Source organism: Lampris incognitus, chromosome 3, assembly GCF_029633865.1.
Source record: "Lampris incognitus isolate fLamInc1 chromosome 3, fLamInc1.hap2, whole genome shotgun sequence".
Taxonomy (NCBI): Eukaryota; Metazoa; Chordata; class Actinopteri; order Lampriformes; family Lampridae; genus Lampris; species Lampris incognitus.
The window spans coordinates 37261171-37286471 of NC_079213.1; the positions used below are offsets into that span (position 1 = coordinate 37261171).

Consider the following 25301-nt stretch of genomic DNA (forward strand, 5'->3'; position numbering starts at 1 on the left):
CAGTGGCAAACGCCTGTCGGGGAGAAGGCAGTCCAGGAAAACACGGCCACGCCCTGGGCTGGATGGGAATGGTTCAAACAACCTTAGGTTTCATGTCGAGTGGCTCAACCATTAGAGGTGAGACCCCTGCTTCCCCCAGATATAGAACCAAAAGTGCCAGGAGTGCCCCCCGCTCGCCCTGAAGTGACTGAGGACAGGCCTCAACAGTCCCAGCAGTCCACTAGAGCAGCGTTTCTCAAACCTCTCCTGGAGGACCACTTGTCCTGCATGTTTTAGATCTCTCCCTGCTCCAAACACAGCTGCTTTAAATGATCAGTTTTGTTATTACGCAGCTTCGGGAGCTCATAACGAGTTGATCATTTGAATCAGCTGTGTTGGAGCAGGGAGAGATCTAGAACATGCAGGACAGGTGGTCCTCCAGGAGAGGTTTGGGAAACGCTGCACTAGAGGGCAAAGACCACTAAGGTACCACTCATAGAACGCTAACCTAGGTTGCCGGGACGTCAACTCTCAAAAGGGGGAGGATTGTCACTTGGTGACGAAGTCTGCCTTCTCCTCACGTGTTTCGCAGATCGACGTTCAACCAATGATACGCCTTCCCCCCATGAGCTGAGTAACGCCCTGAATGCCTTTTCCCGATTTTCTTGATTGTGCCCAGGTGTAGTAAATTGAGAGAGTCCTTTAAATGAGGAGACCAAGCAGGACCTTCCGACAGAACAAGTGCGGCCACGGTTGGCTGTCGCAGCCGCCTACCCGGAATCCCGCGTCCACCCGACGAGGGACGACTAATCCCAACGAACAAGCAGGCGCTCCCTGAGGAGACCAGATGCCTCGGACTGACAAAATTGGGATGAGTAGCCTACATGGAGTGTAGGAATCCTTACAGTATTGGATTATAGGAACCTTTTGGACTGCGGATCTAGAGACGCTGTTTGGAATGTTTTGTAGCCTATAGGAAAACCACAAAAGACACTATTTTTATGGACGTATTTCAATGGACAATTCTTTTAAATTGATTTTCTACTTTTTCCTTAAATAAATTGCTATCTCAAGAAATACCTATTCTTGGTGATCTGTCCTGAAATTGCACTAGGGCGCAAAAGAACTTGAGCCACCTCAATTGTGACATGTCCACAAGATTGATGAAATCCCTCTTCAGTGTTACTGATTCATGGTGTTTTAAATTGTTTATTCCTGCATGTAAGACCACAGCAGATGCTGCACGATTGTTTTCCTGTGGTTTTGCTGCACAGTTTTTAATTATTCAAGACATTTGGGGATTATTTTTAATCCTCATCTCAATTTCTCACAGCATCTAGTTATTTATCAAGATTGCCTTTTATTAACCAAGAAAAACTACAAAAATCGTTTCTCTTGTAACCTGATTCAGAAAACCATTTAATGCTTTGGTTATCAGTCTTCTGAGAAAATAACTTTCTATCTACAACTCCTTCAGAATGCAACACCTTGCATACTTACTAGAACAAAGTAATTGGAACACATCTGTCCTACTTTAGCTTCCCTGCATAGCTACCTGGAAATTTTACGATTGTTTTTAAGGTTTTATTGATTATATTTAAGGCTCATATGAGCCAGCGCACAGCCATAAATCCTTGGACCAGGCATTGTTCCAAAAGCTAGGCTAAGGGTCTGGGATGGTGCCTCTGCCGTTATGACCCCTACCCAGGGAACTCCAGTTACCTTTGTTAATACTTCAAGAAATGGTTTGTGAAAACTCGTTTTTGATTTTTTTTCCTGATTGCTTCATTATACTATACTTATACCATTTTTATAATTGCAATCATCATTTTCTTGTATATGTGTATCACTGATTGTTATCTTTTTATGATGTTTTTAGTAGCAGCTCAGCCCTTTAGTGAGGTATGCTAAATCTGAAGTAGAGCACAGCTTCTTTTATGTACAACTTCTAATATGTCGCTGTCTGCAACATCATTCAGGGTGTGAGTAATGTTTATTTTGTCCTTGTGATGCAGTAGCTTGTAGTTGAAGTAGGTGTAGACATGCTGGCATTTTTTGGCGAGAGGACCAGAATGCTCAGTGAAATGTAACCTCTCCAATGTAGTACTCACATTCACTCTAATTTTGGAGTATTTCTTAAAGCCCTGTTTTGTATCCCGAGTATAGTAGATACAACTTGCTTTTGGGAGCTTTTATTTTGAAGGTCAGTAGTGCTCCCTCTGCCCTAAGAAAGGAAGTCGGCCATTTTAGCTTGCCAAAAAGTCAGCGGGACATACGGCAAAAGCATCCACTGGAATCCTTGCCTGTATCTTGGGTTGCCTTCAGAAAGCCCGAAAAATCTTTTTTTTCCCCCCTCTGTCATATTTTCTAATAATTAAGCTACTCTCCTTCTCTTTTCTGCTTTTTCATTTTGAAGAAAAAGAAGGCAAAGAAATGTGATATTATAAAGAACACAGTCATCAGTAGATGATTCCAATAAAATAACTGGCTTTTAGAAAAATACTTATTTAAAAATGTAACTATGTTACTTGGTGACCTTAACATTCAATGTATCAATGCATATCTTTTCTGTTTTTATTGTGTAATCTTTTTTATTTATTTATTTCCCCCCCTTTTTTTCTCCACAATTGTACTTGGCCAATTATCACACTCTTCCGAGCTGTCCTGGTTGTTGTTGCACCCCCCCCACCCCCACCCCGTCGATCCGGGGAGGGCTGCAGACGAGTTGCTAGCCGCTTCTTTTCACCTGACAGTGAGGAGTTTCACCAGGGGGACATAGCACGTGGGAGGATCACACTATTCCCCCTCAGACCTGTCCCCCCCCCCCCCGAACAGGCGCCCCAACCGACTAGCGGTGGTGCTAGTGCAGCGACCAGGACACATACCTACATCCGGCTTCCCACCCGCAGACACAGCCAATTGTGTCTGCAGGGATGCCCGACCAAGCCGGAGGTAACACGGGGATTCAAACTGGTGATCCCTGTCTTGGTAGACATTGTGTAATATTTTAACACATGATAAACCACACATTTCATTTGAGGTTTAAACTCAAAGCCTGATCTTTAATGCAACACAATCACAAGCATTTTACAGTACGAGTGAGGTAAAAAGATTCCCTTATCGGTCTTCTTATGTTAAATTACCCTTCATTCAGACATGGTGATTGGCCCACAGTTTCACTACATACATTTACGCCTCTCTTCTTCCTGACAACATAGTATATCTGTAGCTAATCTTGTGGCCATTTCTCAGTGAAGTTTGCCTGGCTAATGGTTTTAGGGTATGAGTTTCTCTTACATAGCCACCGTTACGATGCTCACGGCTGGCTGTTTTTCTGTCACCTCGCTTGTTTTGCCAGGGTGTGACAGTTACACTGGACTGTGAGTCATGCAGAGACTCATGCCCATGTGAAACTAGAACCACAAAATAAAGACCACAAACTGTGGTTGGTATTTAGATGTACAGTGGATGGTCAAGCCATAGACATTGTCAGTGCAGCTCATCTGCGTATACCTCATTAAGAACTTGATGAATTTTTCCAGCAACAGTTACATTCCACAGCATATGAAACATGATGTATAGTATTTTACACAAATACCTATTGTGTATTAGAGAAAACAATGCCATGTGGGCTCGTCTGTGTGTCAGTGAGTGGATTTAGGGCATTGCACAGAAGGGGGCGTATCATTCCAGACAGGAGGAGTCCACAGTGGGAGGCCCACCCATCTGTTTGAACTCTCTAGAACAAACACACACACCAGTACGCCGTGGTGACTGAATGGCACTTATATGAGAGAATCATGTCTACACTGTAAAACTTGGTGGCTAGTCTAGAATGAAGATGTTAACCATCGTTGTAAGCCTAGCAGTTGGTGTCGGAGAAGGAATTTAAAGTGGAAATTCAGCAGTGACTTGTAAGCCTGTCTGGGCTGATTCTAATCCATGTGACATCCTCTTTGTCACACGAGCCTGTCAAGTGGCATCGTGATCCTGTTCTTCTGTCTTTGTGAGGACCAATTTGAGTTTTTGACCGTTCAAGTGAGGACACTTTTGCAAAATAAGGACACGTCCTCACTTCTTTAAGGGTCTGTTTATGGTTAGGACTTGGGGTTAGGGTAAGGGTCAAGGTCAGACATGTAGTTCTGATGGTTAGGGTTGAGCTCTAGGGAATGAATGTTGCCAAAGAGGGGTCCTCACAACGATAGAAGTACAAGTGTGTTTGTGTGTATTTGTGAAGGAGAGTGTATCATGTGTTTCCTCTCAATCCACAAAGTGTGTAGTGTTTGTGTGTTTAGCATTGGTCTCTGATAGAAGGTTTCCATATGCATGTGTGAGGAGCATGTGACAGATGTTATTACATCATGGCATTGAGGATTAACCAAGACTTCCAGGAGTCAGACCCACTTTGTACCTCAGCTGCTCAGTTGCTTCCAACACGCCCCTGCCTTCCAGGTTCAAGCCTTTTACACACTTTGTACTGCAGGCTCCACAGAATTTATCTGGTCAGCCTTCCAACCAAGTCACTGTAGCTCTGATGGTGCTTCAGCGAACTCCCACCACTACCACGTCTTATGTAACCAGCATGAACATACAAATCAAAAGATGACTCATTACATTTTCCAAGCATGCTGATAGAAACAGGTCTTGTGTGATTCACCTCTCTTTAACCAGATGAGGAGGTGTGTCAGCGTGCAGGGCTCCATAACACAATTCATTTATATCTTAACCTGGGATGTGCAGCTATCATTAGAGTGGTCTTTTATTTTCGATGCTTCCTCGTGTCTGCAGTGCCTTGTGTCTCTGCTCCACTCTGGACTACCAGCACATCTACCAACTGTCAGACATGTCTTGAAGCAAAGGTTGTAGCAGGCTTCATAAATCACTTTTTTTGTGTTGTGTGTAGCCTATATGGAGCAAGTGATGCCTCTCTGTGTATCTTTTGTAGCAGGAAAAGGCACAACTACAAAGTTAGCTTTTTTCTGACTTGAACTTGTAGAACTTGTAGGTCTCGTTTGGCATCGCATGAGCTTCAAGATCTTCAGTGTATGAAGCTTGATGGGACACCACTGTTAAATTAGGTGAGTACCCCCACCCTTATAAACAATACAGTGACTGCAGGTATCCCCACCCTTATAAACAATACACTGTCTGCAGGTGTCCCCACCATTATAACAATACAGTGACTGCAGATACCCCCACCCTTATAAACAATACAGTGACTGCAGGTGTCCCCACCCTTATAAACAATACACTGTCTGCAGGTGTCCCTACCCTTATAAACAATACAGTGACTGCAGGTGTCCCCACCCTTATAAACAATACACTGTCTGCAGGTGTCCCCACCCTTATAAACAATACAGTGACTGCAGGTGTCCCCACTCTTATAAACAATACAGCGACTGCCGGTATCCCCACCCTTATAAACAATAGTGACTGCAGATACCCCCACCCTTATAAACGATACAGTGACTGCAGGTATCCCCACCCTTATAAACAATACACTGTCTGCAGGTGTCCCCACCCTTATAAACAATACAGTAACTGCAGGTACCCCCACCCTTATAAACAATACAGTGACTGCAGGTGTCCCCACCCTTATAAACAATACAGTGACTGCAGGTACCCCCACCTTATAAACAATACAGCTGCATAATGACCCTAACCAATGATCAGTTTCTTATGCAAATTCATGTGACCATTAACATGATTTACAGTGGTCATGTGTACTATTCACAGAGGATTGGAGAATAGTTGTAATCGCAGCATTGTAAGATGGTGACGGATGTACTCTTAGCCTGTCCAATTTGGGATTTCTCCACTTCTCTGGCCGCTGTGTCGGTGGGGACGTTGTCAGCTCGGTGGTCCAGCGTCCTGATGACTCCTAGTTTGTGTTCCAGAGGATGATGAGAGTCAAACCTTAAGTACTGATCAGTATGTGTTGGTTTACGGTAAAATCAACAATGAAATGTCCCCCATCACCAACTGCAATTTCTCAGTGTAAGAAGACTACCCTGTCATGTTCCACATTCTCCCTGGTGAACTTGATGTGGTGTCCACAGAGTTAATGTGGTTGGTGAAATGTGCTACATCCTGAGATTTAATTTTAACCCAGGTGTCGTCCACAAATCTGAACCAATGGCTAGGTGGTGTCCCTGGATCGGACATCAGAGCCTCTTTTCCACTTCCTCCGTATACAAGTTGGCCACTACAGGTGAGACTGGGGAACCCATAGCACACCCATGTCTCTGCCTGTCCATTGGTTTCCTGTTAACAAACATTACTGGGTGCGTGCGCAGCCAGGGGGCAAAACCGCTTTGATGCATAATCTTTTGAGAGCTACCAAAGCTGTTCAACAATGAAAATGTTGAACATTTTCCACCCATCCTTTTGGCGGTTTGTGCAGTTTATTGCACAACAACGGTGTGTCATCTCTGCTGTATCTGAGCTCTATCTTGGTTAAAATCTCTGCACTGTAGCTGCTTTCTGCCCCTTAGTTGCGCACTCATCTCAGTGATGACGTTGCACGGAAACCCTCCTATAGTACTGCCCCCTGTATGTGAAGTATGTGGACTGAAGACACAGCTTCAGGAGCAGACACACTTGGTCAGTGTTAAGGGTGGTCCTATTGCTAAGGGTGGGGTCGTTTTGTAATTTCATACAGACTGCCTCCAATGCTTCATCAACAGGAATGCACATGAAGAGAGACGTAACATTATAAGAGACCATTGTTTCATCCTCCTCCTTAATGATGTCCCTCACCTTATCCACAACATCCATAGTGTTGTGAATGTGGTGGTCATTACTGCCTACCAACGGGTTGAGAATAGATGCCAGAAACTTAAGAGAGGTTATAGGTCACTGACTTAACCATACTAACAATAGGCCATAGTGGCACATCCTGTTTGTGTATCTTAGGTAAACCATGCAGACTAGGTGTAGCACCCCCTGTGTATAATCCGTGGTACAACATTCTGTCTATAGCATTGTCCTGTTCTAACAGCGTCAGACCATCTATCACCTTTTTCTTGTAACCACTGCCTGGATCTGGTTTCAGGGGCTCACAAGTATTCATGTTGCTAAGTAGCGTCATAACTTTCTCATGACAGTCTGTCTGGTTTAATAAAACAGTGCTTCTGCCTTTGTCCACCAGAAGGATGATGGTGTTATTGTCCTTACTGAGAGTCATGAGAGCTTTCCTCTTGTCTCTGCTGATCTTTTTCTTTTTTATTGAACAATTTCTATTGTACAAACAACACGACAACACAGTTACACTTAAACACAGTGACACTCATAACGTAGCAGTTAAAAACTAACATGTCACTCAGTCTGTTAGCGGGGTCTTTGCATTGCTGAGGCAGGCTGAAACTATTGTCCGCAGTTGCTCTGCTTCCAGGTCCATGATGGTTTTGTTACGGATCTCCGTGGCTGTGATCAATTCCACCAGTGGCAGCTAGCTATTCCCCAACCCTCTGTGACTAGTACACATGAATATATGTGACTAGTACACATGAATGCCTGTGAATAGTACACATGAATACCTGTGAATAGTACACATTGCCAGTGTAACTCTAGTTAATGGTCATGGCAATTTGCATATGAAACTGATTGTTGGTTTGCGTCGTTATGCCACTGTATTGTTTATAAGGGTGGGACACCTGCAGTCACTGTATTGTTTATAAGGGTGGGACACCTGCAGTCAGTTGAGACTAAGAGCCCTGACACAATGTCGGGCTGTTGGTGAGCGTCTGTGACCCTAGTTTTTGTGGTGTGTCCCACACCGTCGGCACTAGTCGGACCCCTGTCAGCAGCTTTTCGGCTGATTCAGCATGTTGAATGGGCGGAGCCCGTCGATGAGAGAGATCACTTTGGCTGTTCAGCTTAGTGAATCAGTGCAGAATCTACATGCTAGTTGGCTGTCGGCTGTAGTCTTTGCGGTGTTCAAGTGCTACTTTTTGGCCCAGTCGGCAGGTGATGTGAGGTGACGCAACAGTCGGCCTTTGCCGCCGCTAGTCGGTTTGGGCCCTAAAGAAGTCACTTAGATGATGATGATGAAACGTTTCAGTCTCAATAAACGTGTCCAGATGATTCACCTTTCTGTGATCTCCTTACCTGGATTATTGAGCATTAAGACACTTGGATCTATGTGCCTGTCGTCATCTCAGTGGAAGTAATGCGTTCCTCCAGGGAGTCCTTAAAACCACATTAATCTCAGTTCTCTGACAGAACTCTAAAGGAATCGAATGCACTACATTTCAGTTTTATATTGCAGTGCATGGCAGTATCCAGAATTTTATTTAATCACTAGACCAAACTGAAAGTACTCTTCCCAGTTCCTGTTCTTTAATTTCAAGTGATGGATAGGAGGATAATGGAGGCTTTACATAGACCCTGACTGTGTTGACGTGGGAATAGAACTGATTTAATATCCGAAGGGGAAGTATTGTGTAAAAGCATCACACTGAATTAATACCCCTAAATGCACGCACACTCAGTTCCTGCCAAGCAACATCCATATTTAATGAGCAATTCAATATTTAGTTTCTAGGTATTGGTTGGGGTTTAGCTAGTGTTCCAGCCAGAGATGAACAGCCTCACTTTATTAGTTTAGAGGGAAGACATATGAAGGGACAGTAGTGCCGGATGATATCCCTGCTTCAGGAAATATTTCATAGGGTTCCTCTCATTTCTGCAAGGGACAGATGTTCTAAACATCAGCATTTAACATGATGTCACTGGGATGCCTTGGTGAAGTCCACCAGATGTGTGTCACAGTCAGGGCCAGTTTCATTCCCTCTACTTCTAGGCTCCTTAACCAACACAACCCCCTGGAACCCTCTTGCACCCTCCACCTGGAAGAACTAGACCTGTTGTGCTAATTTCCCCCATGCACACACACACACACACTGAATAGAAAGGTGTTGCTTTTCTTTTAAAAAGCTTTTCTGCTGTCGCTGTGGTGTTATTTTTACTTATTGTCTTGGCTAACGGCGTCCAGGTAGCGCAGCGGTCTATTCCGTTGCCTAGCAACACGGGATCGTCGGTTCGAATCCCCGTGTTACCTCCAGCTTGGTCCGGCGTCCCTACAGACACAATTGGCCGTGTCTGCAGGTGGGAAGTCGGATGTGGGTATTTGTCCTGGTCGCTGCAATAGCGCCTCCTCTGGTCGGTCGGGGCGCACCCCGGATCGGCAGAGAGGGGGTGGAACAGTGACCAGGACGGCTCGGGGTAATTGGCAAGATACAATTGGGGAGAAAAAAAAACAACTTATTGTCTTGTCTATATTAAAACTGACTTGAGCAAAATGAATTTCTCTTGTGGACAATAAAGTACATCTATCTCTCTAACTGTAGTCAGGGTTTGCTCAAAGTCAAGATTTCAAATGTTGAGGTGAGATCATCTCTCACTTGCAGAAATCAGGATGTGCGCTTCTTAGCAGGAAAAGCCAGGTCGACACTGCACCAGTTCCACACTGTCTCTCTGCAGAAAACTACTGCTGAATATTACTGAATAATGTTGAATGTTGATTACAGCAGTTAAACTTTCAGTTTGAACTAGCGCTGTCACAGTATTTAATTTTCAATACAGGATTATCATGGCCAAAAGAATATCGCGGTAGCTATAGAAAAAAAAATGCTATCAGTCAAATTCATTTTTAACTTTTTTGGGGGGCCTTTGGCGGCATGGTGGCGCAGTGGTTAGCGTGCTAACCTCACAGCAAGAAGGTCCTGGGTTCGAGCCCCGGGGTAGTCCAACCTTTGTGGGTCATCCTAGGTCGCCCTCTGTGTGGAGTTTGCATGTTCTCCCCGTGTCTGCGTGGGTTTCCTCCGGGGGCTCCGGTTTCCTCCCACAGTCCAAAGACATGTAGGTCAGGTGGACTGGCTGTACTAAATTGTCCCTAGGAATGAATGTGTGTGTGTGTGTGTGTGTGTGTGTGTGTGTGTGTGTGTGTGTGTGTGTGTGTGTGTGGGTGTCGGCCCTGTGGTGGCCTGGCAGCCTGTCCAGGGTGTTGCCCCGCCTACCGCCCAATGACTGCTGGAATAGGCTCCAGCATCTCCGTGACCCTGAGAGCAGGATAAGCGGTTAAGATAATGGATGGATGGATGGATGGTTTCCCCCTTTTTCTCCACAATTGTACTTGGCCAATTACCCCACTCTTCTGAACCGCCCCGGTCGCTGCTCCACCCCCTCTGCTGATCCGGGGAGGGCTGCAGACTACCACATGCCTCCTCCGATACATGTCGCGTCGCCAGCCGCTTCTTTTCACCTGACAGTGAGGAGTTTCACCAGGGGGACATAGCGTATGGGGGAGGATCACACTATTCCCCCCAGTTCCCCCTCCTCTCCGAACAGGCGCCCCAGCCAACCAGAGGAGACGCTAGTGCAGCGACCAGGACACATTTAAAATTGTAAATTGTATATTGCAAATTGGAATGCGTGTGTACCTGTTGTACTTTATTGTTTGCACATCTCGGAGTTTGTACCTTTTTTTCATTTCACTGCACTCGGGACTTGTATTTGTGTGTACGTGACAAATAAAACTCTTGAATCTTGAATCTTGAATACCCACATCCGGCTTCCCACCCGCAGACACGGACAATTGTGTCTGTAGGGATGCCCGGTCAAACCGGAGGTAACACGGGGATTCAAATCGGGTTCCCCGTGTTGGTAGGCAAAGGAATAGACCTGTATGCTATCCGGACGCATCTTTAACTTTTTTATTGTGTGTTTTGTCTCTTTTCTGGTAAATGAATTACACTCAAAATATGAGTGTAGGGAGGTGGAGAGAGAGTCTGTAACCATAACAGTACAAAGAGTAAAAAAAGAACAATCACACTTAAAGGATGGTGAAAAGGCAACCAGATGAATTGATAAAAGATCCACAAGGCCAGACATCTGCCATCAACACACCATCATCTGAAACAAAACCATGTGGGAGCAGGACAGAGTGTGTGTGTGTGTGTGTGTGTGAGACCACAGCTGACAACTAACCATCTGATATACTGTGATTTAATGTCCACTGACCAGGTCCTCATCATTTGTTTGTCTTTCTATTTTTCATGACATGATTTTGGTCGGCAGTAGTAGCCACACACTGTGGTAGTAGCTAGCTAGCGAGCTAGTGGTAGTAGCTAGCTAGGTAGCGCGTATAGTGGTTTGACCAAGTTTCAACCAGTCTGAGTCAACGGCAGACCTCACGAAGGATACATGCATTCACAATACACATGACCCCTGCTTACCTTTTTACAACACAACCTCAACTCACCTCATCTAGGTCGTCTGTCAGGATGCCCCTATAGGGTTTCGGTTGTGCACGTTTGTTTAAAGCAGGGGGTGCTATTGGGGTGCTATTCCACATGCATTTCTGTGGTTCTCCGCTAACTGCAGATTTTGTACCTTTCCATTGTCAAGAGGCGTTGATCATCTGCAAAGCCACGATGCCCCCCGGTCCATAACATCAGTCTATCTATCGATGAATACACCTAGGACTACTGCTGCCCATAGGAGTAGCAGGATTTATTATGGAGGTTTACGCCTCTAGATCCGCCGTGTTCTGCTCTGTTGTCTCCTGACCACGTTAACAGGGTTACTGCGAGGAGGGTGTGGCTCTTCACCCACGCACGGACGGTCATTCGTCATGGAGAGGCTATATTTTGCGCTTCACATGATGCTGGGGTGTATGGAGACCAGTCTAGGACGCCACGAAAGGCCATCTAGGAAAGATACTACTCCTGTACTTAACCCCTCCAGGGGTGGGCAGTCTTGTCCAGAAAGGGCTAATCTGGGTGAAGGTTTTTGTTCCACCAAGCAGTTACACACCTGATTCCACTAATCAACCAGTAGAGTCTTTGCTGAGGAACTTCATTAGGAGACACGGGTGTGTAATGCTTGGTTGGAACAAAAATCTTCACCCACACTGGCCCTTCCTGGATAAGATTGCCCACCCCTGCACCCCTCTTTGCACATAACCAGAGGTGCACATAAGTGGTGCGCAGGTGCGCATGCGCACTTAAAATATTCAACGAGCACCAGATTCAAGTGTTTTACCGCGCATTTGCGTACCAAACATTTTGCAGTGCAGAGTATGAGCCACTGCTTTTAGCCAATGCTATAGTATGAGCCACTAATTTCTCCAAAATGTCAAAGAAGCAAGCGACATTGAGTAATTTCTTTGGTCTTCCTACACCTCCACCAAAGAAACGCCATACTGAACTAGAACCAAAGTCAAAGCATAAGTTTTCAGAGAAATGGCTGCAGGACATCGGCTGGCTTCAAACAGATGACGCCCGCACTGAGATGTGGTGTAAACTATCCCACATTAGCGGACAGAAACTGCCACTTTTATATCGGGACGAAAAACTTCAGCCATCCAGCTTTTGATAAGCATGCAAACAGCAGAGAACACCAGCTGAATTTTGGGGTGTGCTTTTCGATGGATCCGAAGATATAACAAAAACGGAGCAGGAAATTGTGTACATTGTTTCTGTGTCCCGCAATGGAGAATACAGCTCAGACTTCCTTGGATTAATTAATCTGGGGGCCAACCGAACAGCACAGGACATAGTGGATGGACTTGTGCAACTGTTCAATGATTGTGGTTTAGCAGAGTGGAAGACAAAGTTGGTGTCGGTATGCAGTGATGGAGCAGCTGTCAACGTTGGAGTTTACAACGGGGTTCATCCCAAATTACGTCAGATGGTGGATATCGGGGATTCCCTTGTGCATATCCTGTGCACCACCCACACGCTGGAGAACTGTGCTAAATCAGCTGATCGTGCGGTCCCATACTGTGAGTCATTTAATAAATCTATCATCACTTTGCTAAGCTTTTACTTAAAGAAAGGGGGTGCAAAACGAATTGCACAACTACAAAAGATATGTGAGGAGAAAGACATTGATTTTGTCAAACTAGGTAAGTTCCACAACATCAGATGGTCTGCATGGAGACAAGAGACTCTGTTTAAAATATGGAGAATGTTACCAGCCATTCAGATCCAAGTGGCAACAAGTGATGACAGTAGCCTAAAACATCTCAGCACAGAGCGTTTTCGTTGTTTACTAGCCAACATGCTTGATGTTCGGAACATTTTACAGTTCACCTCCCTCAGGTTCCAGAAAGACAATCTGACTATTGGTGAATGCAAAGATGAGCTCATGGTTGCTATTGGACAGTTGACGCTACTGATGGGCAGTGAGGGCAAGTACAGGGAGGAGATTGTGGCACATGCTGAAGCTGACAGGGATAAGATTGATGTGTTGAGAGCTTTAATTCATGAATTTGAAAGCAGATATGAATCCCTCAAGTCATGCGATCACTTTTTGATTTTTGATCCTACAACTTGGCCTAATGAAATGAAAGACCTCCACGGTTTTGGCAACACAACACTTAGTAACATCCTTGAGAAATATGACGCCAGCATGCATGTTGACAAAGATTCTACTTTAAGAGAGTGGATGCGTTTAAAGCAAGCTGGAAAACGTTTGGCAGCCTCTTCTGTGCATGATCTAGTCAATGTAGTGAACACCAGCAACCCAGGCAGTTACTCCAACATTCAGAAAGTCCTTCTGCTGTCTCTTACACTGCCCTTGAGCAGTGCTGCATGTGAGAGGGTATTTTCACACCTGAATATAATAAAAAACAAGTACAGATCCTGCCTGTCAGCCTATCGCCTCTCATCTCTAATGCACATCCACTTATCTAAGTTCACAACAGAAACCTTTGACCCAAAGCCAGCAGTAGACTTGTGGATGCAAACAGCTAATCGTAGGCTGAAGCAGCGAGAAAGGAGCAGGCCTAGTACATCTGGTGTTTTTGAAATAGAGGAAGACAGTCTGGAGGGGAGTGATGAAGATGACGATGATGTCCTGTAGGATAACAGAACTTTCAGTGCTTTAAATAGCAGTATCTGTTGTGAGTTTGATTTGGTTTTCAGTGTTTGAAAAAGCAGTCATTTGTATATTTAGTTTTCAGTGCTTGAAGAGCAGTCATTTCATTTGAAAGTCACATGTATGGCACTTTAAAGAACAGACATTATGTTGTAACCTACTGCTTTTGTTCATTTTCAATTGAAATTAAAGTACATGTAATGTTATCCACGTATCCCTCATATTTTGTTCATTTTGTGAGGTGGGTGGGTCATTAAAAATGCATTTAAAAAAAGGTGAGCACCAAGCAAGAACCTCAGGTGCTCCTTTGAGAACCAGACCAAAAAAATTATGTGCACCCCTGCACATAACACAGCACAACACAGGCAAATTTATAATAAATTGCAAGGCAGGGAAATAAAACACTGAACTTAACCACCCCATCAGTCAAATGTGAAAGGTTATAGTAGAACAAAAAGGAAAGAAAAAAGTTCCATATAATTCAGTTAAGTTTATAAAGTAAATATACTCCACCTCAGGATTTCCCGGTTATCCAACAAACAAAACTCAAAACAAGGAAGTATTTCCAACCGCAGTTCAGGTCAGTTAACTCAAAAACAGAAATGCAGAAACCCCCATAGGTCTAGTCAAGGGTAGAAAAAAAGGTCACCCAGCTTTCGACGACTCATAGTAACCATGGGGAGTGATTATTAATTTTTTTGTCGACTCATTGTAACCATGGGGAGTGATTATTAATTTTGTTGTCGACTCATGGTAACCATTGGGGGTGATTATTAATTTTTTTGTTGACTCATTGTAACCATGGGGAGTGATTATTCATTTTGTTGTCGACTCATGGTAACCATGGGGAGTGATTACTAGTTTTGTTGTCGACTCATGGTAACCATGGGGAGTGATGATTAATTTTGTTGTCGACTCATGGTAACCATGGGGAGTGATTATTAGTCTTGTTGTCGACTCATGGTAACCATAGGGAGTGATGATTAATTTTGTTGTCGACTCATAGTAATCATGGGGAGTGATTACTAGTTTTGTTGTCGACTCATGGTAACCATGGGGAGTGATTATTAATTTTGTTGTCGACTCATGGTTACCATGGGGAGTGATTATTGATTTTGTTGTCGACTCATGGTTACCATGGGGAGTGATTATTAATGTTGTTGTCGACTTATGGTTACCATGGGGAGTGATTATTAATTTTGTTGTCGAGTCTCCGGAGATGTTTGGCTGTCGGATCCTCGAGGGATTCCTTGAGTTGATGACTGCAGATGATGTTTCACAGGGACACATGTGAATGTACTGTAACAAACGTGGACTTAACACGGTGCCAAGGGCAGCTGACACAGTGGAGGTCTGACTTCTCCCTGCTCTTTACTCACCGGCGTCAGTCGCCATGTTGATTTGTGTGACTCATCATAGACAGCTATAACATAGGCCGTATTATAGGTTTGTAACCCCCTTGAAAGATGTAATTAATATTCGTCTGTCTGTGCTATGATTGGTTGAGTATGAATATTGTCGTCCTACAGAAGAGTCGGAGGGTGATTGCTCGTTGTGGGTTACGGTTAGGGTTAGGGTCTCTATCTGTCACACACACTGTCTCTCTCTCTCTCTCTCTCTCTCTCTCTCTCTCTCTCTCTCTCTCTCTCTCTCTCTCTCTCTCTCTCTCTGTCACTCACACACACACACACACACACACACACACACACACACACACACACACACACACACACAGACAGACATTGTCTCTGTCTCTCTCTCTCTCACACACACACACACACTGTCTGTCTGTCTGTCTGTCTCTCTCTCTCTCTCTCTCTCTCTCTCTCTCTCTCTCTCTCTGTCACTCACACACACACACACACACACACAGACATTGTCTCTGTCTCTCTCTCTCACACACACACACTGTCTGTCTGTCTCTCTCTCTCGCTCTCTCTCTCTCTCACACACACACACACACACACACACTGCCTGTCTCTCTCTCTCTCTCTCACACACACACACACACACACACACACACAGTTGCCTGTCTCTCGCACACACACACACACAGGAGATGGAGGGTCAACAGAAGGGAGGACAGTATTCACGCTCAACCAATCGTAGCTCAGACAGACGAATATTAATTAGATCTTTCAAGGGGGTTATAAACCGATAACACGGCCTGTTATAGCTCATTATAGAGGAACGTAAGGGGGCGGTCTTTCCGAAAGCGGGTAAACCAGAGCCATACGACTGGTTGACACGGCTGGTGGGTGTGTGGAGGTGAGGGAAAACAGACCGATGGCTGGAAATGTATTTCTAATTATTTATAACAACATGATCTGGGCGATCGCCACACTAGCTAGTTTCTGCGTCACGGTGTCACGGGGAGGGAGACAAAACCAGAACAGAAAGAATGGGAATGATTCAAGAGGCGCTGGATTGTTTAAGCAATATTATCAACAGGATATCAATATTTCATTTTTTAACTATCACAGTTATCGTCAATACCGTACACCGGTATTGACGATAACACCCCTAGTTTGAATGAATCCGAAGAAAAGTGTGCTGTTTTAGAATTTATGAACAAGTAGTGCGGAAGTGGGGCAGGCTGAGCTAACTGCTAGCCCATGCACATCCGGCAGTTCCGATAACACCGAGGCGGTCTGGCGGCGGCCTCGCCTAGCCTGGACTGTGTTTTTGGTGTCACGTGGAGTGCGGGGAGGTGTGTCAAAGGTGTCTGGCTGGGATAGCTGGCGTTGGATCGGCTGGGGGAGCCTGGTCTACTGCGTCCGGTGGGCCCAGGGACCACGGCATTGACCAGAGCTGCGCCCGAGGAAGAAACGCCGAGGGCGGTCCAACAGGATGCGGACGCGGAGTAGCTAAGCTAACTGCTAGCCCATGCAGACCGGCAGTTCTGACAGTCATCGTGGCTGGCGTTTGTTCTCCTGGACAGTGAATTATTTCTATTTTGGATATGTTGGATATATGTGTTTTTGTAGTTTGGATATGTGTTTTTGTAGTTTGGGTATGTGTTTTTGTAGTTTGGATATATGTGTTTTTGTAGTTTGGATATGTGTTTTTGTCTTTGTGTTGCACTGCTGTGGGCTGGGGGAAACAATATTTCATTTTATGTACGCAAGTGCATGAAATGAAATGACAAATAAATGTTCGTTTCCTGAAATAGCCTCAGTGGTGGAAACTGAGTAATACTCCCAATTACTGATGTAATGACACACAAGTACACAGTGAGAGCTGCTGCTTGTCACCCTCATACCTTACAACAACAGTCTGGACACTGCAGTCACCTTTGAACCTGTTCTAGACAATGCATTAATAGAACGTTAATCAGAATTACGTTCTTGCAGCTGGCTATACAGTGGGGGCTTCTGGTCAGTTATTGCTTTTTGGCTCCGTGGTAGAACCCAGAATCCCTTGCTATTTGGTACTGAGAATTATGTGTGCATGTTTGTCTGCACATACATGTTTGTGAGGATGTGACTCTTAGTAAGAAAACGATCTTTGGAGGATGCGTGAGTGGCTGAGTGGTTAGCACTGTTGCTTCACAGCAAGAGGATCACGAGTTTGTACGAAGGTGGTGAGTTTGCAGCATTTCCCTGTGCTTACGAGGGATTCTTCTGGGTACTCAGGTTTCCTCCTGTAGTCCAAAAACCGTCCATCGTGTAAAATGGAAATGTCCCATAGGTTTGAGTAAGTATGTGTGTGGGCCCTTTGATTGACTGGTGACCTGTCTAGGATGTCTCTCAACCTTCTGCCCACTTCCTGCTGGGACAGGTTCCAGCCCCTGCATGACCCTGAATTGGATAAAGCGGGTGTGGTTAATGAATGAAACCCATCTGTGGAACAGATCGTGTCTCTTTGAGCCCTCTGCTGTGGTCCACATGGTGTGTGGTGATGCCAGGCTGTTGCTGACAATGGTCACCTGCAATGCAGTGCCTAGGGGTCCTGCTTTTAACTGGCCAGACACGTGCCGCCTAGCAACCATTACTTGGCAACCAGACAGAAGATGACACCATCAAGGGAATACCCCCCCCACCCACCCACCAGATGCCTTTCTTCAGCATAGACCCTTTTTACATCGCAGTGCACAATTGTACCCTTTACTAATGCTGTGTGCCCCAGACAATTAAAACTGAGCTGATGATTCAGATGTGGGGTTTTTTGTCATTGTAGAGATTGGGCCCTGTGATGGCCTGGCGGCCTGTCCAGGGTGTCTCCCTGCCTACTGCCCAATGACTGCTGGGATAGGCTCCAGCATCCCCGCGACCCTGAGAGTAGGATAAGCGGTTTGGTTAATGGATGGATGGATGGATCTGCCAGCATGTCTGTTTTCACTGTTATTTATCAGCTGCAAATGTGCCGTCTGTGTTTTTGCAGGTTGTTTTAAGGATGACCGTATCGTGTTTTGGACTTGGATGTTCTCGACATACTTCATGGAGAAGTGGGCTCCTCGCCAGGATGACATGCTGTTCTACGTACGGAGAAAGCTGTCCTACGTCAGCGCAGACAACACAGAAGGCAAAAAGGTGAACAGCAATTGCCTACATATTGCAGCTGTGTTGAATGTGGTGAAAAATGACATTTATTAAGTTAGTGAGGACTTGCATTTAAAACGAGCTGTGATGCAGTTAATAAAATATCACAGCATCTTCACCTCACATGATATTCGTCCCAAAGAATCACAGGAATTTAATTTTAGACAGCCTATTTATGTGATATACTAGGCTGTCTTGCTGTCTAGTAGTACAATGAGACAACACACTCTACTGTTGGCGTAGACATATTTTCCAGATTATTTAAGAGCCTGATATCTTCATCAGTAATGAAAACATACAGAGGCTGATGTGAATCAAAACATGATGGGGCAGATTGATTAGTTCACTCCCCATTTACAGTCGTCTGATAACACACTTGTCTACACACACACACACACACACACACATATATATAGTGTTTTTTCCAAAACCGTCAATGGTGTTGTTATAAGTGCTCAACTAATGAGGAGCGGAATATCAACACAGATACAGGAAATTTTTTTTAAATACATAGCAGTACAAGCTTGTTTCGTGTGTCATGCAATCATCAGCTGCTAATGTGGTTAAACAGCAAAGAAAAAACACACAACCAATAAACACAATGTTGCCCCGTGCCACACCCCTAGTTACGGTGCAAAGCAACCAATGGGAGGATAGAAAACATTTGAAAAATAACTACAAGCAATGGGGGAGGGACTGGGGCTGGTTTTGGAAAAGCAAGGACTTAAATGGCTGGGGCACTGTTGAAAAAGTCTACATTTAAAATATAACAAAATAACATGTGATGGGGTACTTTAGGGCGATCATCTAGTGGAGTGGGGTTGAAAGAGTCTCTACTAGATGACGAAGATGAAAACACAATTCATATCAATAGCGATATTGCCCCAAAACTGAAAGCAAATGTATACATGTCTTCGCTGAATGCTGTAGGTTCCAAGGTGTAGAGCAAGGACGTAGTGGTAAAAAGAACTTGTGATAAAGTGCTAGCTACAAAAAGATCACCAGAATATATTCACTGAAAAGGGGAAAGTCAGTCAGTGCTATGTGTAGTGTATGTGGTTGCACTGACACCACCGGTGGCCCAGACAGTATTACAGACTCACCTTCTACAATGCTAAGAGGAAGCCAGTATCAGCCAGTATGTGTAGCAGATAAACGTCAGCACTGTTAGTAACAACAGGCTTGGCAGAGATACAGACACACTCATTTTCATGCAGAAGCAATTAGCAAAAGGCAGCAGAACGAAGCGCCTCAAAAAAACAAAAACAAAAAAAAACCTTGAACCTCCACAATGTAAAAACATAACCAGTTAGAATAGTTAATGGTGTGGTATTGTAGCCAATTCGCTCTTTCACGGCATGTCTGGAAGCAGTTTTACTACTTTGGGGGAAAAAAAATCATGGTGAGATCTATGTAATACACTGAAGAAAATCTTTCTAAAATAAGTATGTAGTTCACTTAGTAAGAAAAAGGTGGAGGGTTTCACGGTAACCTTAGACACACCCGTCCACACACATCTTACTGATCTACTTACAGTGCCACTTCATAATGCTGAGCCATAAAAGACCTCAGCAACTTTCAATATTGGCTAACTGACTTCTTCTTACAATTAACAGCATGCAGCAAGGACAGGCCAGTCTATTACACAACTAGTACACTGTGCTTGTACAAAGCTGAGCTACGTTATTTAGAAGCTGGTGCGCCCCTCTTGCACCACTCTCTCCACTTTGTGAGCAGCATTCAGTCCCCGCCACTCTTCCCCTATACCCCTGCCATCTAACACAGGTAGGGATGCCATCATCCACCTGACTCCAGGTCTACTGCCAAATGCTAAACATGCTGCTACCATTTTCATTCATCTTCAGCCGCTTCTCTGGGGTCGGATCGCGGTGGCCGCAAGCTAAGTAGGGCACTCCAGATGTCCCTCTCCCCAGCAACACCCTCCGACACCTCCTGGGGGATCCCAAGGTGTTCCCAGGCCAGATTGGACATGTAGTCCTTCCAGCTAATTCTGGGTCTACCCCAGGGTCTCCTCCCAGTTGGCCGTGCCCAGAAAACCTCCAAAGGAAGGCGCCCAGGAGGCATCCTAATCAGATGCCCAAACCACTTCAACTGGCTCCTTTTGACGCGAAGGAGCAGCGGCTCTACTCCAAGTTCCCTCCAGATGTCCGAGCTCCTCATCCTATCTCTAAGGCTGAGCCCAGACACCCTACGGAGGAAACTCATTTCAGCTGCTTGTATCCGCGATCTCACGCTTTCAGTCACTACCCAAAGCTCATGACCAGAGGTGAGGGTTAGAACGAAGATTTACTGGTAAATTGAAAGCTTTGCCTTCCGGCTCAGCTACCTCTTTACCACAATGGTCCGGTACAACGTCCACATTACTGCTGATGCTGCACCAATCCACCTGTCAAGCTCCTGCTCCATCCTACCCTCACTTGTGAACAAGACCCTGAGATACTTGAACTCCTTCACTATTAAAAATGTTAAAAATTATTAAAATGTTATGAAATTAGTGTATGACAATAGAATCCGTTCTATGAGTAGTTAGAATGTGGCAGGTGTCTCAAATAGCCCGAATGGAAGTGTGACAAAAGCAAAATAGAATGGAGAAGACTTTTATTTATTAAATCTGTGCTGAAAAGCAAATTGCCCAATATCTGTTCCATGAGTTTTTTGACCTTATTTGTCACTCTGGTTGTAAAGTTGTTCATTACATTTTCCTGGTGATGGTGAACACATGGCTGCAGTGTTATCATGCAATGACATAACACAATGATACAATTGCAATTATTGTATGGTTCTTCTGTTATTCCCATCTCCAACGTAGCTTTCAGTTCTGTTTAAAAACCCTGTAGGTAGAGTCTGCGGTGTGTAGCGGTCTAAGCATCGGCTTTGTGTCGATGCAGTTGCCCACGTTCGCGCCTCGGTCTTGTCAGATCCAACTATGGCCGGATTCGATGAAGCAGCAGTAATTGGCAACGCTGTCTTCGGGAGGGGGGCAGAGTCGGCTTGTGTTCGTCACATGAATGTGTCTCTGTGTGTGTCGGAAAAAGCAGTGGTTCGGCCTGGAGTCGCCTTGTCACGAAAGTGGCGAGGCGTCTCCTTCGAGACTGCCGGCCGGAGAGATGCAGTTGGCGAACGCATGCAGTACGAGTGTGGGTGTTTGAATTAAAATAGGGATCAATTGGCCACCAAATAGGGAGAAAAAAGGGAAAAATCAGGAATAAATTTATATTTTAAAAAAACAACCCTGTAGGTGCTAGCCTATACAGGGCAGTGAAAGGAACAGCTCCTTCCTATCTCCAGGCCATGGTCAAGCCCTACACCCCCACCCGACCACTTCGCTCTGCTGCCTCAGGCTGCCTGGTTGCCCCGTTGCTCAGAGGCCCCTGCTGCCGATCGACCCAGTCGCGGCTCTTTGCTGTCCTGGCCCCACAGTGGTGGAATGAACTCCCCACTGATGTCAGGACAGCAGAGTTGCTGCCCATCTTTCGGCTCAGGTTGAAAACCCACCTCTTCAGGAACTACTACCCTGTTACTTGCTCTTAGCACGTATTGTATTCACTCATTAAAAAAAAAAGATCTCTTTCTTGCGCTTTTACTTTACCACTGCTGTTGCTCTGAGATGCTTGTTTAGAGAGAAGATGCATTTATGACCTCTGATGACTAGTAGTTCTCCTGATTTCCTACGTTAAATGATGCACTTATTGTAAGTCGCTTTGGATAAAAGCGTCGGCTAATTGACTGTAATGTAATGTAAAAAGCGTCTTTCTTGTGTTTAGGGAAATGATTGGTTTTTATGTGCACCATTGCCCCTGGTAAATATTATGTATGGTGCTATTTGAGATTAGCGTGTCTGGCCAAGAGAGAAATGACATGAGTAAAACTGTTTAAAAAAAAAAGAGATATAGCCACCACTGCTTTCTGACCCTGTCAGAGATGTTCATTACAAAGGACTGTATGGACTCTGAATATTCCATGGTAGCCAAAGAGATAGGGACCGCTGCGTTCCAAAGTTAAATGAGACTAAAATAATAAAGCTGCGGTGGCACCAGTCTTATCAGGTGACTTCATAGACAGTGTCTGCCACTTTTGCTTTGCTGACTAATGCCATTTGTTGGGTGATTATTAAACAGAAGTGTGAGGGAATACAAGAACTATTATCCTTCACTGCAAATTCTTTTTGATATGTGTTCCTTTGTCATCTAGCCATTTTTTATGATTTTGGGCCTGGGAATCAAGTAAGACATGTTGCATGATCCGACCCAATTAATATTTTGATTTGAGGTCTGAAATGGGTCAAACAATTTTTGTTTTTTTGTTGGACAATCCTCTCCTTAATTGGATCCAACACACCTCTGGATTTTCAACCAGAGTTGTTTAAACTAGAAAAGACTGGAGGAGGCCTGTGGTACAATCTCAATTGGGCCATAAGATACGTTTGTCTGAACTCCAGCTATTCTTATGCACTAATTTATATGTTTGGGGGATCTATTAAAAGCCTGTGGTTGTAAATGGTAGTCTTAATTGATTAATTCTCAATAATCCAAAATGTTAATACTGTTAAAAACATAAAGCAAGTCAGAATTTAGAATTCTTATATTGTGATTCCCAACAAGAAAGTAATGTAACACATAATATGCAAAATACCATGGTAGTATATCACACAGGTTTTGTTTGCTTGGTTTACCACTAGCAGTACAAAATCTAATGCAGTTGGTTCAGTTGGTGCCTTCAAAGGAAAGGAATGTCGAAGGACAGATGGTGGTGATTTTGTGAAAAGGATGGAAGTGGTTGAGGTGAATACACATTTCAAGAAGAGGGAGGAACACATGGTGACGTGGTCTTAAAGGGATTGGAGACTGCAAGGTGGTGACAGGGGAGAAGATAGCTGGCCAGCATTGGATGGTGGTCTGTAGGATGTTTTTGGAGATCAAGAAGATGAAGAGAGTGAAGGCAGAGCCAAGGATCAAATGGTGGAAGTTGAAGAAGGAAGACTGTTGTGTGGAGTTCAGGGAGGAGTTAAGACAGGCACTGGATGGTGGTGAAGAGTTGCTGGATGGCTGGGCAAGCACTGTAGGAATAGTGAGGGAGACAGCTAGGAAGGTACTTGGTGTGTCATCAGGACAAAGGAAGGAAGACAAGGAGACTTGGTGGTGCAATGAGGAAGTACAGCAAAGTATACAGAGGACGCAATTGGCAGAGAAGAAGTGGGATAGTCAGAGAGATAAAGAAAGAAGACAGGAGTACAAGGAGATGCGGAGTAAAGCGAAGAGAGAAGCGGCAAAGGCAAAGGAAAAGGCGTATGGTGAGTTGTATGAGAGGTTAGACACTAAGGAAGGAGAAAAGGAATTGTACCAATTGGCTAGACAGAGGGACCGAGCTGGGAAGGATGTGCAGCAGGTTAGGGCGATCAAGGATAGAGATGGAAATGTGCTGACAAGTGAGGAGAGTGTGTTGAGAAGGTGGAAGGAGTACTTTTAGGGGCTGATGAATGAAGATAATAAGAAATAGGGAAGGTTGGATGATGTGGGGATAGTGAATCAGGAAGTGCAGTGGATTAGCAAGGAGGAAGTGGGGGCATTTACGAAGAGCTATGAAGAGGACGAAGATTGGAAAGGCTTTTGGCCCAGATGACACACCTGTGGAGGCATGGAGATGTTTAGGAGAGATGGCAGTGGAGTTTCAAACTAGATTCTTTAACACAATCTTGGAAAGAGAGGGGATGCCTGAGGAGTGGAGAAGAAGCATACTGGTGCCGATTTTCAAGAATAAGGGTGATGTGCAGAACTGTAGTAACTACAGAGGTATAAAGTTGATCAGCCACAGCATGAAGCTATGGGAAAGAGTAATAGAAGCTAGGTTAAGAGGAGAGGTGACGTTTGCTTTGAGAATGTTGATGGAGAAGTACAGAGAAGGCCAGAAGGAGTTATATTGTGTCTGTGGATTTAAGAGAAAGCATATGACAGGGTGTTGAGAGAGGAGGTGTGGTATTCTATGAGGATATTGGGAGTGTCAGAGAATTATGTAAGAGTGGTGCAGGATATGTATGAGGGCAATGTGACAGTGGTCAGGTGTGTGGTAGGAATGACAGATGGGTTCAAGGTAGAGGTAGAATTACATCAAGGATCGGCTTTGAGCCCTTTCTTGTTTACAATGTGATGGACAGGTTGACGGATGAGTTCAGGCAGGAGACTCTGTGGACTATGACAGCAGTGGTTAACCATGTGCCATGGAGAGTCATGTGTATGTAGGTTTTCATTCCAACCCGACTCCACAGCAGGTGATTTCACTGATAGCAACCCTTCAACCAAAGAGGAAGAACGTATCAGTGAAATCACCTGGTGTGGAGACCAGCTGAATGAAAACCTGCATACAAATGGCTGTCCATGGCACATGGTTAGCCACTGCTGGACTATGATGTTCGCGGATGACATTGTGATCTGTAGTGAGAGTAGGGTGCAGGTTGAAGAGAGCCTGGAGTGGTGGAGGTATGCACTGGAGAGAAGAGGAATGAAAGTCAGTAGGAGCAAGACAGAATACATATGTGTGAATGAGAGGGAGGACAGCGGAATGGTTAAGATTCATGGAGTAGAGGTTACGAAGGTGGAAGAGTTTAAATACATGGGGTCAACTCTTCAAAATAACAAGGAGTGCAGAAGAGAGGTGAAGTAGAGAGTGCAGGCGAGGTGAAGTGGGTGGAGAAGAGTGTCAGGAGTGATTTGCAACAGCAAGAGTTAAAGGGAAGGTTTACAAGATGGTTGTGAGACCAGCTATGTTATATGGTTTGGAGACAGTGACACTGACGAAAAGACAGGAGGTGGAGCTGGAGGTGGCAGAGTTGAAGATGCTAAGATTTTCATTGGGAGTGATGAAGAAGGACAGGATTAGGAA

At 44.8% G+C, this 25301-nt stretch overlaps 1 protein-coding gene across 2 annotated transcripts in view; it reads left to right on the forward strand.

Moving 5' to 3' along the window:
• The window catches only part of kiaa0930, a 69714-nt gene that overhangs the window by 18125 nt on the left and 26288 nt on the right, over window positions 1–25301 (forward strand). For both annotated transcript variants that reach the window (XM_056277391.1, XM_056277392.1), the window contains exon 2: window positions 18247–18395. In XM_056277391.1, the coding sequence (XP_056133366.1) occupies window positions 18247–18395 (149 nt within the window). The remainder of the gene's footprint in view (window positions 1–18246; window positions 18396–25301) is intronic.